The 17,577-nt window shown below is 42.8% G+C and overlaps 1 protein-coding gene across 1 annotated transcript in view; it reads right to left on the reverse strand.

The window, feature by feature from the left end:
• Window positions 1–5,279: 5,279 nt before the first annotated feature.
• rtn4rl1a (reticulon 4 receptor-like 1a) overlaps window positions 5,280–17,577 on the reverse strand; it is a 100,086-nt gene continuing 87,788 nt past the window's right edge. The window contains exons 2-3 of the mRNA XM_080508847.1: window positions 6,857–7,311; window positions 5,280–6,215 (exon numbers count right to left, since the gene is read on the reverse strand). Of these exons, the coding sequence (XP_080364973.1) occupies window positions 5,316–6,215; window positions 6,857–7,311 (1,355 nt within the window). The 3' untranslated portion in view covers window positions 5,280–5,315. The remainder of the gene's footprint in view (window positions 6,216–6,856; window positions 7,312–17,577) is intronic.

Raw genomic sequence — 17,577 nt, forward strand, 5'->3', positions numbered from 1 at the left:
TTCGCACAGAGAAATCAATTTTGCCTGGCCTCTTTGCCTTTGGAAGGGAACATAGGCATATATAAATATTCACATGCGGCTATTTCAGATCCTCAGCTTAGGGACTGAACTAGTGGATGAGCTGTTCTTCTGTTTGATCATGAAGCCTGCATACTGTACATGTGTCTCTGGATGATTTCTCTTTCCCCGTGCATCTTTCTCCCTTTTCATTTCTTCTATTCGTAACTTCTCATGTTCCTCTGATTAACTTCATCAGACTCTTTTGTCGAAGTTGTTTTTCATCCTGTCGCCTTCCTAACTGCTTTTTTAAATTGTTCCCTCCCTCTTCCCTTGGACCAGTTATTAATATATCCTTTCTAGTCAGTGCTCATTCTTTCCTCACTTTTTCCACATATCCAAAGTTCTGCCTAATTCTTACTTTGCAATGACCTTTCCTCCTTTGCTACTCACTATTTGCTCATCCTTATTCCTTTATCACCTCCTCTTCCTTTTTAACTGAACTATTCTTCCTATATAGGTATCTCTGTATTGGTTGTTGCCTGGGGTTCATGTCCTCATAGCAGTTTTTATGGGGGGCAGAAAAGAGATGCCAGGGTGCTCTTGTGTTATTATCCTGTAATCGGATATTCATTTTGTATTATGTAAGACAAACTGACATTAGAGGACTTAAAGGTCGGTTTATATGAGGTTGGCTACTCAGATAAACAGCTTATACCACATTGGGTGATACACATGGGAATCCTGTTTCTGTTGTGATCATTTCAATCTGAAAACTTCACAAAACATGACCACAAAATTCCAGTTCTATCAAATACCATAGTTTATGCAATTAAATGGCTGCATAGAACAGACGGTAGGGGAGCGGCGGTGGTTCAATCCCTAATCTTGACCTGCCACTGAAAGCCAAAACTCTCGTAATAGTGTGTGTAACAGCCAATATTAACTTGTTGATAATGGAAAGAAATGCTGAATGATTTTTTCCAACCACGATTGAGAGCTGCACAGGTTGTATCATCAATGAATGCTTGTGGCGTCTATCCCTTAACTATACATATTTTATATAAGCAAACTGCAAAAAAAGCCACTTACGTCATGCAGTAATTTATTAGATTACTGGCAAAATGGCATAATGATAATGGATTAAATATCTTAGCAAGTTACTGCATTATGGACATTATTATTATTAAAATACATTATAGGCAGATTTTACTTGATAATTGTTAGTGCTAGCTTGCATAGTTAAGCATTGGTGTGTGTGTGTGTGTGTGTGTGTGTGTGTGTGTGTGTGTGTGTGTGTGTGTGTGTGTGTGTGTGTGTGTGTGTGTGTGTGTGTGTGTGTGTGTGTGTGTGTGTGTGTGTGTGTGTGTGTGTGTGTGTGTGTCATGAGGATGTTAAAGTGGTAATTAGTGTAATTTACCATTCATACAAATGCTCTCTTCTCATTGATTAGAATTGCAATAAACAGTGGTCGTGTTTGGACCTAATAGTTTTATTTAATGTTCATTGTATTGTTTCTTTTTTTCCATTGGGCTTTGCTACTGGTCATCTTTTTTGTACTCGCAGAACTCTTAAGTGCCTTCATAATTAATGTGCCTCTACTCAAGTTCGTTCTGTTTTAGAAACAGATTTATATTTCATAAATCTCCCTGAACTCACTGGCACCGAAGCTCTGCTCCAATTTGAATTGGTCTTGGTCGTGCAGAGTGTGCCTGTACGTGGATGAACACGTGTAAAGTGCAGCTCAGGCTTAATTCAAGACGCATGCGGCAGCTGACCGTCCACAGCCAGCCACCAATGCTGCAGCCACTTCCCCCTCTCCCCCATCTTCTGGTCTGTTTGCCACTGATAACTACTTCATGGATTGCCTTCGCTGATATCTCCACCCCTCTTCCGTTAAATCCTTTATTCATTCTCTCTTCCTTTCTCTCATCCAATTGTCAGCTTTGTTTTACAAACGGCACAGTGATATTGTCTCTCTGAGGCACAGGCCTTCACGTTTCACCCCGGCCAGCTGTCAGGCAAGATTTGCCGTGACAGTGGGAAAACAAAGTGCACCGGTGGACACGAACCTTTTGTACAAACACACACACACACATACACCTCCACGTGCACACATAGGGACGCGTGCAAACAACATGCATGACTACGGACACTGTGCAAACGATCAAAGTGGACATAGCACATGCCAGTGCTCTGCTTCGACCTCACCTTGACCTGACACAAGACACCTCCCTCGCAACCTCACAGCTAACACAGCCCGACAGGTGTGTGTGTGTGTGTGTGCGTGTATGTGTGGCATTCGTGACTTTTTGTGTGCTTACCGTCACTCCAATACATATTTTATACAAGGCTGCTGAGTGTGTGTGTGTGAATGAAACTAGGACATGGAGGAAGCTAGAAACTATCCTGGTTAAATGTGGGTGTTTCTCTCCCAGTAGTGGATGAATTTGCACACTTTTTCCATTACCTACCCACGCACGCACGCACGCACGCACGCACGCACGCACGCACGCACGCACGCACGCACGCACGCACACACACACACACACACAATTTAACCATTTTACCCCTCTTCCATTGCCTTATCATACAGCCTCAGGTCTCATTTTCAAGGTACGTCTATTAGCCACACACAGACACATGCAAAGGCAGACAGATGTGCATTTGTAGCGACAAAAGGGAGCAAACAAACGTGGAATTCCTCAGCCATTTGAGGACACTTTCTGTTTAATGTTATTTATAAACAGCTTTTGAGTCTGGCATTGTTTGATAACCACATACAAAACATTTGGGTTGCACAAAAGAAGAGAGGAGAAGAAAAGAATTTGGCAATAGAGGTGTGGTCTAGGATGGAAGTGAGCGGACTGCAGGAGGAGAGAATAAGTGGACCGACGTTGAGAGAAAGGAAGGGAAATGAGGAGAAAGGGAGGGGAAAAGCATAGGGGTAAAAAAAAAAAAGGGGGGGGGGGGGGTGTCCAATGTGTCGTTTATCGTGAATGACTCAGCAAAAGAAAAAAGAACGGACAAAGGAAATAATGAGAATCATATTAAAAAAAACAAAAACTTCCTGCTTGCTTTTTTAAGGGAACAGAGACTCAACAGAGTTAGATTTTCCATTTTTTTCTTCCTTTTTCTCCTCCTATTTTTTTTTTTTTTTATACAAAAGTCATCCTCACAGAAATGAACAGACACAATTTACATCACCTCTGGGTTCACAGCAGCACAAACAAGTTCACCAGTAGGGATCTCTAATCCTACATGTCAGGAAAATGACACCAGTGGCAGGCTTCTGTACGTCTCCCAACATCGAGATAGATAGACATGAATAAGCGGGGCTCAGCAGGAAAGACACACAAGCAGGGTACAGATGTGGCCCCTGCTCTTGGATTCCAGGTATTTTTCGGGCTGCCAGCAAACCAAAATCAAAATTCTTGTGCTTTTTTTTTTTTTTTTTCCCCTTCCTTTTTTTTGTCCATATGTCATGATTTTAGGTCATCTTTTGCATACAAATGTCACTTTAAAATAGAATTCATGACATTGCAAGATGCAAACACACCTTCAGCATCACCGGCTAGTTTAAGGTACTCGAATGGCCCATGTGCTTCTGTACAGGTTCCACTTATTGTAATCAAGTGTGTGAGAGTCTCGGCGAGTGACTCTTAAATGCTTTACGTGGAGGGTCGAATCCTGGCTGGTATCTGTTGTGCTCTGCTCTGTGATTCAAACGTCCTGGACTGACATGGGTTTTGAAGTTTCCAGTGAGAAAGGAAGGCTGTGAAGGTGACTGATAGGAGAGTTTTTTTCTTCAGGGGTGTGTGTATGTGTGCTTAAACCCCTTCAGTTTAGAAATGTTGCCGTCTCACAGTCCTCTCTGTCCTTGGTATTTCCTGAAGCAGAGTCCTGGGCCTTGAATTGTGCTCTTGGACACTGTCCTCAGACGTAGCAGCATAAAAAATCCAACTGTCCAAGTGGAGTGTGCAGATCCTTGAGTCCATTTGTTTTGGCGCACACTGAACATGACAAATATTCAGCAGTTGTTCCTGGCTTCTGGTGAGCAGAATGTTTTTGTTTCTGTCCAGTTTTAGTGATTCATCAAACCTTTGAAGGAAATATATTGTGATTTGTGGAGTGGATAAGCCTTCTTCACTCATTGTTGAAGAAAACAACTTTGCAGACTTCTGGTAGATATTGGGATTGAATGATCATCCCTCTGAAAGACATACAACTTCCACCAATGTTACAGAGGAAAGTGCATACAGTTTTGGGAGATTCAAAAGTTTTGAGAGTCAGGTCTGGGTCTCAGCTTTCCCCCAGTCTGCATCCGTCCACCTCTCAGCCTCAAAGTGTTTTCTCAAGCGAATGAAACTGTCTTGCTTCCATACGTTAGTCTCATTAGAAACAGGCTCTTGTTAGGCACTCTTGAGATCTAGCTTCATTCTACGTGCATGGCTTTAGTGATTTCTTTTTTTTTCTTCTCTTTTGACTGAACACACTCATACAAATGGTAACAGAAATTATCCCTTGTTCACTGTATCCCTCTCAAACATTTACACCAATGTGGCCAGCTGGCTCCCAGAATGGTTGGCTCATTCTAAATGGCTTTTCAGCTGGAAGGTAAGGGTAAGGAAGGTGTTAGCTTGTCAGTGAGATTACTTTGAACAACCGAGAGTATATAGATGCATCACATCTGCAACAGTTTGGATTTCCATTGAGATTTTAGAGCCAACACCAAGGACACAGATGTCATTAGTAAGTAAAACCACCGTAGGTACAAAGTGTTATCTCTACTGCTGCATCTTGTTTGTGCAGCGTTTTGCTTCTTGGTCTGTGTGATCTTGAGTGAGCAGAGACATTGCTTTAAATAACTACATGAGTGACAGATGGAGGTTATACTGAGAAAGCACTGTTTTGTCCAGATGACTGAACATTGACACAGAGCCATTGACGGTTATTATGCGTTTTGTTAGTTCCTCTTGGGAATATGTAAACTAATTAGTGGCTGTACAGTTTCTATAGGTATATGAGTTCAGTGATGCAATCGATGTCACAGTAACAAAAGTAAAGTTTTCCTGCTGTTTCCCTTGGTGACATCATCAAAGCAATGAACTAAATTGTTTTCCCTGACTTCCACGTATTGATTATGACTCATAAAGATCCCTGCATTAATACCACAGGGACAGTCGAGAAAAGTTCTTTATACAGTCATGTACACACAGGTTATGCACACATGCCTCCTTTAAAGAGCCAGGCCAGGGCGTTTCAGGAAAGTGATGCGTCAGGTTCCAACGCCAGCACAAAAGTGTCCATTTCTTGACTTAGCTTAGGATCACACAGTAGAGTGACAGCAGCACTGCTGACGAGAAACACCAAAGATAATCTGCAAGGTGCGACCCCGCTTTGTTATTGGCTCTCTGCACCCCGATCGGTGGGCCAACAGAAGTTCTGGGGGCGCACTTGTTCTTCCTCCGCGCGGATGAAGAGAGGTCATATTTACCTCCATCTGCAGTGTAGTCTTTCTCACCCCCGTCCCGAAGTACCTGCACTTCGTTGTGCCCCCCCTTTGCCTTGCGGCCCCGCCGGGTGCAGTTTCTTCGGCCTCCCTTGGGGGGCCGCGGCAGGGGCGAGGGTGAAGGCAAGCTGTACTGGTCCCCATGGGGCAAGTACGGCCGCTGATGGTGGTTGTGGTGAACTCTGTGGCGATTCAGGTGGTTTAAAGACTCTCCCTGCTCCATCTCCCCACCTGGGCTACCACGTGGGTGTCCCTCGCTCGACATGCAACTGGGAAGCTGCTCTTTCTTCAGCGTTTTCAGGTCCTTGCCAGCCAGCTCAGGCGGTGAAACACACATTAGCGAGGAAGTGGAGCCTCTGAAACGACGTAACCAGTCCCAAAGTGACAGGGCTTTGCAGTCACACTCCCAGGGGTTGTCGTTAAGTCGCAAATACTCCAGTGCCGGCAGCAGAGTGAGGCTGGCGCCGGAGAGCTCGGTGAGGGAGTTATTAAACAGGTACAGGGTGGTGAGACGCCGCAGGTCATGGAAAGCCTGGCGATCAACCCACTGGATTCGATTCTGGTGGAGAAGAAGTCGGTCCAAGACGCCCAGACCTCGGAAAGTGTTCTGGCGAAGACTCCATAGCCGGTTGCCATGCAGAAAGAGATGACTCAGGTTCAGCAGGTCGATGAAGAGGTCATCCTCCAGGAACTCTAGCTGGTTGTCCTGTGGGATGTAAAAACACGATAATTGTTAAAGTGTTCAACATGATAAAAGTGAGGGGGAATTTTGCATCCATTTTAATTAACTGTAGTTTGAGTTTGACTCATATAGTGAAGCATTTGTAGCATCACAAAGGTCTAAAGTCTTAGAAAATACAAAGAAATGTGTTATTGTGTTTCAGTCATACAGTGAAATACCCTAAGTGACATGCAAAGAGATGAGGAATAGTTCAACAGGCCAGGTGTGTGTGAACTACTTTAATTTGTTTTGTTGCATCACACTATAACCTTTCCTGTATCTGCTCAATATCACTTGACTTTCCCATCAATAACAAAGAATAGGTAATTATACCTATGCCTATTGTAATTATAGCAGATATTGCTCTTCTCATGTCAGTAATAAAATCACACACACTCCATCCTGTTTTCCCACAGAGGTTAACCACAGAAGCTGTACAATATGTGTACTTTAGTGTGAGTGAAAGTGTGTGGTATTGTCTCTATACTCAGGCTGACAACGGGCATTTGAACAGGCTCCAATTTATAGGCGGTGAATGCTGAACCAGGCTGATGGACAGATTACACCCTAATGCGATTGTGGCCTGCAGATGCTATATGCATTAGAGATAGCTGTTATCCATGCACCTGTAGGTAGAGATACTGGAGATTATGTAGCCCTGCAAAGATCCCCGGAGGCAGACTGATCAGGCCACAGTGGTATAGGTGCAGGGCGTGGAGCCGACCCAAGCCCAGGAAGGTGTCCGAGGCCACGGCCTTCAGGTGCCGGTTGTCCCCGAGGTCCAGCTCCTCCAGGCGGTCGAAGCCGTGGAAGGTGGACGGTTGGATATAGGAGATGTTGTTGGAGTAAAGCCACAACATGGTGGTGGTGGGCGAGAAGTGACCGCGGAGCAGCCGCTGGATCTTGTTGTTCTGCAAGAAGACCCGCTCGCTCTGAGCGGGGATGCCCTCGGGCACGGCGTGGAAGTTGTGGGCCTGGCAGGAGACGGTGCTAGGCGAAGTGTAGCAGATGCAGTGACGAGGGCAGGGCTGAGAGAGATCCAGGCCCCACAGCACCAGCAGTAACTCCACCCCACCATAACCTGAGAGAGGAGAGGAGGATGGGAAAGAGAGAGAGGAAGACAAACAGAATTAATTGAATTCATACAGCACAGACTCTCCTATCACACACATCTTGAATGAAACACTCATTGCGCTCAGTTTACAAGGACAACAATAGCCATGGTTCGCTGCAGACAAATTACAATGTCGGCACAAGACACACATGCACGCACACACTATTATCCACAAGCCAGCATTCGTTGTTTTCACGTTGACTCTTCCAACATGTTTTTCAATCACTCAAAGTGTTTACCCTTAACCTTTCCCACCCTTCATGTTGAACTCATTCAAACACCCCAAAACTCAGGGGACCATCACTTCATGTTCTGCAAAAAAACCTTGAAAATCCTGAATACTGAGAGGTCCTCTCGGTGCCGCATGCAAAGTACATACAAACATAACAATGTTGCCCAGATGTCTTTGTGAAGCTGTGTTTGCCATCTGTTATTGCGCGGTCCTCATTTTCATAAAGGTATACACAATTTTAGATTGCACGAATGTTGAGGATGTGACACACACACACGCACACACACACACACACACACACACACACACACACACACACACACACACACACACACACACACACACACACACACACACACACACACACACACACACACACACACACACACACGGTTATCTTCTAGTGTTGACAGAAAATCAATGTTTCTCCTGCTTACAAGTGAACATGCGCCACACCTGTAATACATTCCCACAATAAGGTAAACCAAGACAGAGGGAATAGGGAGGAGGTGCAGGATGAAGCACTGTGTCATCTGCAGCCTGCACGCCTATGAAGTGGATATTACTTTTTTTGTTTTCACTCACATTTATATATTTATTTCTATGTTGTTGGTTTTTTTTTCCTTCTTCTTCATTTCTATTCTGCCTGGGATCATTCCAGTGTTTGATGTGTTGCAGGGTTGGGAAGAAAAAGCGGGGTAACTGACAAAGAGATATGAGAGGGACATGCTGATCTGGGGAGTAATTTCCCCAAAGGGAAAGACGTACAATACGGGCATTATGTGCTGACATGAGTTCAATCTTGGATGTGTGTGAGTGCACATTTGATTTGTCTCAATGTGACAAATCTGAGTCGCATAGGGAGGGCATTTTGAGATTGGAAAGGCATTAAATCATGAATTTAAATGAATAGACTTCACTGGTGAGAAGAGCCATGAAAAAAAACTTGTGCTGATTATAAATGTACAACATGGGTCAAAAGTCATATATTCATCTTCCGCATTTGAATTACATTTGTTTTATTATTTACTATTTTGAGTATGCGGTAAATATCTTGTCAAACTGATCCACATGCATTTCTTAAAGCATTTAGAAGGAAACTGCTGGCTTGTTTCAGGCATTTCACCAGTCAACACAGCTCCTTCTGCATAAGTAATAACTGTACTGTTTGTAAGTCGTTCTCATGTTACCTCAGACAATATTTGTCAAACATAACTTTCATTGGTATTTGAATATGTTTAGGCTATATAGAGTATGCACGACTTTTATTTTAATTAGGTAACAATTGTAAATCACTCTGCAAACTATGTAGATTATTTTCACTTATATAGTATTTTTCTTACCCCAAAGGACTTTACATTGTTTGTCTAATTCACACACATATTCAGACACCAGTGGCGGCGGTTGCTATGTAAGGAGCTTAATCCATCTATTGGTTGCAATCTAGGTTCAGTGTCTTGCTCAAGGACCCTTTGGCATGCAGACAGAGGAAACATGAGAATTGACCACTATACCAACGGAGTTACAGCCTATGTAAAGCTTACCAAATGTGCCGAAGCTGTGAAGCCAAGCTGTCCGGTAAGTAAGTGATAGGCTAAGTTATTTTAGTCCACAGAATGATATAAAGCTGTCTGTGTCCGTTTATTTTTCTCCAATGTTGTGCATTAGAAGGTTTGTGCATATGTTGTGCGTCAAAGGGTGAAATCAGGTTCTGCAAAACAAAACCAGCATTCCTGTAAAACAAGCTAATTATGTAACGTTTGCCTTCAAATGAAGCAGCGAGATTCATCCTAACGAGCTGCGATGAGGCTCTGAGAGAGACAATTCAGATGTCTTTAGGCCTATTTAAAGCACGGTTTAATCAGCCTGTTTTACTGGCAGAAATGTGCATTTTGGGAGGATGCCAATATTGCATTTTAAAGACGGGCTGACGCTGATAATCAGGCATCCCCAGTGTGTGTTTGTGTGTCTGCCTGTGACTGACATGGGCAGATGTGACGGACAGATGTCAGCCCGACCTGGACACTGCTGCTCTGGAAAGAACAGCATGTTCTCAAATGTCAGCAGAGGATGGAGGGGTATTATCCTGCGTGCTGCACATATGTCTGGTATAGCTCTGGATACTTTATAAACCATAGGTAACATAATGCGTATGTGTGTCTTTGTCAGCACGTCTGTCTCTCGATGTGACATTCGATCTGATGCATGCAGCGTCCGTATTTGACAAGTCTGACCTTTACATCAAGGAAAAAAAATAAAAAATAACCATGCGCATCACCTATCATCAAGGCAGCCCTGTCCTATAACGCGATACTGCCGCACTTTAATACGGGGAGAATTAATGAATACTTATAAATATGGACGGTTAAGCAGCAACTATTAAATTATGACTAGATTTGTGTTTCTCACATTTAATCATGAAGAAAAATAAATAATTCATCAGCAGTTTATGAAACATAAAAAAAAAAAAAAACCTTTAATGACGTACGATTAAAGCAGCTTTACATGTTTCATTACTCATTGTTGTCAAGTATTCACTACTTTATATTATGATCTTTAGGTTATGTTAAAGGAATTCGCTGATTTTAGACTGGCACAGCTCTGGGAGCTCCTGTCTGTAAGTCAGTCAATCTGCTCTGCTGTGTGAAGTCTGTCCAGTATGGAGGTTTTGAGAGCACACTGACTGTAATATTACCATGACTTCCTCGAGCACCACCTCCAGGTTGCATTTTATCTATTTGAGTTTAATGTCCATGGAAAACAGTGAAATTTTATACATGTATCTAGTGGGATTCAGGGTTTCCCCTCGGTGTTGTTGCGAGCTGGTGCTGCACGTGGCTGCAGCCAGTCCCACCTGACTGAAGGAGCCAGCCCATCACAGGACTCACACAAGCATGTGTGAGTATTGTGGGAGAAAGACGAGAGAAATTCTGCACAAGCACAGGGATGGGGGGGGGGGGGGGGGGGGGTGGGGGGGGTTGTGTAGTGAGGCAGCAGTGTTAACCAACATGCCTCCTTTTTAAAAATGTAGCATTGCACTTGCTCAGCGCATATAATTTGTTTGGACATAATTTCAAAAAGACTCGGAATGGCCCAGGAGCTCAAACCACATCATCTCAACATATTCCGTTATAAGATGTGATTGTGTAAGTTAAAGGCTTTTAAGTGCTTCTATATAGTCTGCCACCGTTGTGGCCAATGTGGTTTTGTACTATGACCTCTTTACACGACGGCGTTTTGGAATAAACACGCGACACCTTCGTTGTTTCCACGGCAACAGTGGCTGCCTCCAGAGTGGAATGACTCCCAGTCTATAGTCTCCCGGGACTGGGCAGTTTTAGAGTTGAGGGTCACCTATAATACCAACTTGGTCGTCTGTCTGCACAAATGTCTGTGTACTCACCACGTAAATGTTCATACCATATTGTTCTCTGTGCATAGATGTGTGTAGTAAAACACAACAGCACCAACTCATGGTCTGGCATGTTAACTACCCTTTGTGAAAATGAAAATGGACTTGACGTGTCATGTATATGGAGCCTCAAGCTTTTTATATGATTCTCTTTCCCCTCCACTACACTTACAAAAGTTTCAGTTATAAAAATGTGCATTTTAACAAGATAATTGATAGTTTTACTGTTCATTTCATGATACAGTTGTTTTACTTCTCTGAATATTAACCGTCAGTTGTTTGGGACTTGTTATTGTAATTGACAGTGGGAGTACGCTTGCATGTACCTGGGTATCTGAAAACAAATCTGTGATATTTGTCTGTGTTTGCTACGCAATTTTACACATAAACACAGCTACGGCTCACCACAAACGATGCTTCTTGAAAACTCTGTGTCTCTGTTTGCATCTAGAGGCGGGGAGGCGGATATTTACATCAATAATTCGTGATGTCCTGTTTTTTTCCTAGGACTCTGATTGGCTAGCATGACTTCATGTTTCTTGCTACACTGCCCTCTACATGTTTGGCATGCTTATAGCAGCTCTGAACCAGCTGTATATGTGGGTCAGTGTAAATTATTATTATTTTTTTGTTTTAAATGTAGAGAGGGAAATATCACTTAAAAAAAAAAAAACTGGGTACATGTAAACGTGACCTTAGTGACAAATGTTTTCTCCATCAGCTTCAGCCATCAAGTCTTTGCCGCTGCATCAAATTAGGGGGATAATTACATTTGCACAAATTCACCAAATGAAGCATTGTAACACTTCTACTTGACAGATTATTTTAGTTTGGCGACGATGATGTGCCTGGAAGAGGTTTCAATAATGAATAATACACTTATCAATTCTCATCTATTATTGATAAATATGCTAATCACTCCTTTGCATGTGAGTAAAGTTCGACCTCTAGATCCCCCCTCTCTTTCTACGTCCTCTTTCTTCATCTCCAACTTGGTTCTTTTATGCAACAGTCAGGCGTTGGATTCGATTTTGCTAATGTTCTTGTAACATGCAGTCAGAGTTCAGTCTTGCAGGGTATTTGAGGGGTTTTATCTCTTGGTTCTCTCTTTTTTCTTCCTTTTGTCTGCTTTATCTGAGCATCGTATATTCATGCTCCTGTGACTCCATTCTGTACGATGTTTACACCTGATTTACTCCACAACTTTACCTCTCACACTACACGTAGACTAATTACATATAAAACTGCTCTTTGCATCATTTTAATTTCTGAACTTGAGTTTACAGTCAAATCTGACCTGGCAACTACATTATACTACTTTACCATTGACTGCATCATAAATTCCTTACTGTTCGTTTACAGTGTTAAACTCACCAACAGGGTTTTCCCACTGGTCCCATTATGTTTTCTTTTTTTTCCCTCCATACAAGCCATTTCCAGAACGAGGCTGCTTGACATGTACTTGTGATGGTGCTCCCAGCATTAGTTTGCATTTCCAATTGCTTTTGATCCCTTGTCGCCTTTTGTTTACCCCTGCAGTGTCTAATCCCCCCCCCCCCAACTTTTGTTTTCATCATTGCTTTATATCTGACTTCCTCCTTTCGCCTTTTCATTCTTTCCAATTACATACTTTATCTTTTTGCTTCCATCACTGCATTACAGCATTGCTTTTTCACTGAAAGGTATCCTGATTTGTGCTTGTAGATTAACCCTGTCTGTCTAAACTTTCAAGATTAAATGAGTGATACTGGATTTAAAAGAAAAGAAAAGCTGACTGCCATATGGATCTTACCCTGGGGGGCAGCGGTTGCCCTGTCAGCCTCTACTTGTTTAAGTTACATTCAAGGTGAAATGCTATTTGCATATCTGTAGCTTTATAAGTCTTTCCATTTTCTGATCTGTGAAGTTAGGAGGTTTGACAGGTGGGTCTGGGCTTCATTTGACATTTTGCCCTCTCTGTGGTCTTTCCTCAAGCACCTGGATTTGACTTCATCTAGTTTCACCTTCAACTCAGGTTGAAACACACAAGGGTTTCTGAAATCTTTAATTTTCCGGCCATTTTTTAGTGCTCCAAAAACCATTTTGAGGAAATTCATCACAAAACAGTAAGAAACATCTTCATAAAAAATTACACAGAATATATGGAGACATATGATATCTATGTGGGACATGCATTTGTGGGATGAGCAGTAGCAGAGCCTAGTATATGGGTGTCCACCATGAGATTATTGCCAAATCTGATCTGCCAAACTCCGTATTCTGCTCATTCACATTTGGTTCTGGGACCTCCGTAACCTGACTGCAACACTATTAAACACTTGTGGGATTAGCTTGGATGTGCTCTTCATGCACGAGTGACGATGCATGGCCGAAGTGCTGCAAGCCGATTCACTACTGAGTGTACAGTAGCAGGCTGGTGACCAGGCATGAGGGTGAGGGTTTAGCCTCTTCCTGATGCTTCTTTATATTGAATGAACAAACTGTTAGCATTAGCAATGCTTTTTTACACGGTTGTATTTGTATCTGATGTCATGTTTAAGCAGACAGTATATAACAATCCCTGGGCAATATACTGACTTCTCCCCAATATTTTGTCAGGTCAAGTTCTAAAAAGTCAATAAATAACTAGTTCTACAGGTGAAGGGAGAAAGAAGGGAAGTTAAACCACATTCTGACCTCATATTATTGTAAAAACTACAACTGCTAATATTCTTACTACATGAATAAATCCAGTTTTGGGATGATCTCCTCTTTTTACATCTGCATAATTTACCGGTGTGAGGGTGTGGATTTTTATTTTGCCTTCAGAATGATCAAAATGGTGATACAGAAGAGAAATTTTACAATTATTAGAAAGCACTATTTCAAAAAAATATGCTGTCCTCGTTAACATTGAAACAAAATCTATATCCCTGCTTCAAGAATAAATTGTTAATACCTTGTTTACAGATGCTGTGAATATGTTTCAAACTGAAAAATCAGCACTTTGATTTGTAACCGTCGACTCTGGGCTGCCATCAGCTCCAGTGCCGGAATACATAAACAGACAACTAATTGCAAAGTAGCAATTAACCGAGGCATAAAGCTGGCATTACTCCAAGCTTCAGACATGTAACAGCTCCCAGTAAGGAGCGTTGGGGTACATAAAAATCTCTTTTAACCACTAATTCTTTACAACATATTTCCCTATGTGCTGCAGTTAAATAGGAAAATGAATCAGGGGTCGATTCTCTCATGAAGGGCTGTAAATGTCTTGGAGCTCATTTGATATGTTGACAAAAATCACTGCAAATGTTTTGGTCTTAAGAAGCTGAATTTTTTTTCCTGGTGTTACGCGACAGGCTATAAAGTAATTGCCTTGTCTGCTTGTGCTAAATCTTTTGCAAATTTGATTGCTTGACCATGGGAAAAGCCAAAAAGGGAGCAATCACAGAAAATTCATATTTTCTCTATTGCTCATCTGATTAAATTGAATTAAATACACACACATTGGACAGCCAATGCGTCCCACGCTGCATCCATGGACTATGCAGCGTGCGATTGTTGATCTTGCCATTTTAGAACCACGGGCATTAATTTACCGCCGTGCGGTGGCGTGCAGTTTAAGGGTTATGATGTCGGCTGTGAACCACAGGCTCTGCAGTGGGAGTCTGTCTGAGGACCTTTGTTACATCTTTCTTTCCTTGAGCTCCAGTCAATCCACCTCTGTCTGTAATAAAGGTTTAGAATGCACAATTGATTCTTAATAATCTGTTAGAGCAGCCTCCACTTTTCTGGGAAAGCTTGTGCTGGGAATGCTGTGCTCTGCTGTGGTGGGTTTTGTGTTTGTGATTTTGGACAGTGATGTTTGGTGATCTGGTGATCAGAGCACCTCAACTCTTGTAAACCAAGACACACACACACACACACACACACACACACACACACACACACACACACACACACACACACACACACACACACACACACACACACACACACACACACACACACAGCTTTTCTGGGACGGTTTTACAAACTCTAGAAATCATGGTTCAATGGTTCTTTTTGTGTGGAGGTTGTTTGTTTGGGTTTTTCTTTCTTTCTTCTTCTCTCAATTCCTATTCTCCACTTGTGACAATGGCCACACAGGTAGTTAACCAGCTGTGGCGCTGAAGCTGTTTGTCATTGCATTTGGCTGCTGCTCCCGTCTGGGATTTGAACACTCCAGATGTTATCTCAGCTTGGTGCATTAGTTATTTCGTCGTGATACGAATCGCAGAGTGAACTAACACTAAGGGAGTGAAACTAATCCACAGCTATGTGTGTCCTGCTTTATTCAGATGATGAAGGAATAATGAAGGAAAGATTGTATCTGCTGATGATTTGGAATAAAGTGAACCGAGATCAACTAAAAAATGTGAAGATCAATTGCAATTCCTTGAAATATTTAAGTGTCTGATGAATCAAAAGCTTAAGGCCCTGTTTTTGCATTGTTTATGTTTCAGAGAAATTTCGCAGTTACATGTCAACATTTTGAAAACGATGTTCATTTAAGCAGAAATGGTTAAAATGCTGAAAACAATGCAGTTTTAATGGAAGCCCACTCGGGGGTTCATTCATTGGTGTGACCAAAGAAAAGGGGGGGAAGAGCAAAGACTTTGCAATTTTTTTATTTTACACTCAGACTGGCATTCTTAACATCAGATCAAAAGATGTAACTGTCACATGCAACTGCTTCATAAGGCGGACCACCACTTTTGAACTGAAGCAGAACAACTTAGTTCAAAACTCTAAATAAGACTTTCTGTTCTACTTTAAAGGCTCATTGGGTCTGAGCTGTTTAGATGTGTGTTTAAATATTGATTAAACTGCACCAGAGTGCATCTGGAAATGTACCGAGGCTTGTTTGTTTGGTTTATACCAAACAAACAATGTGTGAACGCACCTGATGCAATACAGTGATGGAAGGGAATTAAAAATGTCCCAAAACAACCATAACAAGGAAAGAACCCTGACACACTTTTGCCCATATTCTGTAATTTTATCCACATTTACTTTGGTTTTCGATTTCATCATCACACAGGAAGATGTCCTTTTGTCCTCTGGGGTAGCAAACGTGCATCTCTCTCTCTCTCTCTTTATTCCAGTAATTGTCTATTTCAGCAAGTGATGTCTTTTTAATCAAAACTCTCAACGTCTCTCTCTCTCTATCTCTCTCTCTCTCTCTCTCTCTCTCTCTCTCTCTCCCCGCTGCTCACTCTGTGTCTCTCCGTCCATTTCCCGCTAGTTGTTTGTCTAAATTCTCATCTTAGCTTCGCTGGGTAGACATTTTCTGAAAGCTTCATCAAGCACAGCCAGGGTTCAATTACAAGAGCCATCTCTGTCCTGTCTCTGTTTTTCTCCTCCCCGTCTCATTCTCATTCCTCCACACAAGTCGCAGAGTGCACACAACGACACACGAGCAGCAAAGGAAAAGGTAGAGAGAAAATCCCAGCGCTCGCACGCACGCTGCTTGTCAGACCAGCGTCAAAACTCCCTCCCGACAACAACCTGGCATCTGGAGGAGACACATGCCACTCATCCCGGCAGACACAAGGAGAAAGTAACATAGTGCTGAATCTAAAAGATGCAGAGGAAAGGAGAGGAAGGCGGCCTGCGAGGGGAGGAACGGGCAATATCGGGCTCAAAGGGAATGAGGAGCTCTTAAAACATGAAAGTGGAGGCAGGAGGAAAGAGGCGCAGCGCGAGCGGTGTGGGAGGGAAAGAGAGCAGAGCGAGTGAGACTGGAGCTATAAAAAGGATGATGGGAATGACAGGAATATACTGCAAAGCGTGGGCCATTACATACGTAGGTAGGTGTGTGACTGTCTGCTCGGCGCGGCGCGGCACACAACGGTGACTTCCGACGAATTGCCTGCTAATTCTGTAACCTTCTGTGAGATGAGTCACATAAACACAAACCCATTACACATCAGACACCTAGCACAGCCGTTGGCGAAGAGAAACCATTTCTTCAAGCTGGAGCACGGCGCTCGGCAGGTGCGCACGTGTGCGCAGGCCGCAGGCTCTCGCACCTACATATAGACACCGGCACTCAACCCTAATTAAGCAGCAGTGGCGGGATTTAACCGGAAGATTAGATTCAAGAGCGAAACAGCGTTTTAAAAAAAAAAGGTGAAAAATAACAGTTGGATTTGATAAAGGAGGCAGTGAGTGAGAAAGGGATGCAGGAGGGACCACGCCAGCTCAGACACTCAATATAGATGCTGCTCCTCTCTTGTTAGTGGTTGATTTAGCTTAGCATAATCCCAAAGATCATTTAGCGTTGCTCATTCAAACGGTGATAAATCTCTGGCAGAGTTAATGAGAGATTTAAATGGCGTCATTGCCTCAAAGACACAGTTGAAATATCTCTGCACTATATAATCCTTCTCTCTCATGTACTATACTACATAACCATTACATCCATCATCATACTGGAGACAAATCAGGTCAATACTGCCGTCTCTGCACCGCTGAGTCTCTGTGGCCGAGGAGTTACTGCTTTGTGGTGCTGAAAGTTTCGGCCACACTCCCGTGACCCCAGACAAACAATAATCCAGACTAA

Source organism: Blennius ocellaris (assembly GCF_963422515.1).
Source record: "Blennius ocellaris genome assembly, chromosome: 14".
NCBI classification, from domain to species: Eukaryota; Metazoa; Chordata; class Actinopteri; order Blenniiformes; family Blenniidae; genus Blennius; species Blennius ocellaris.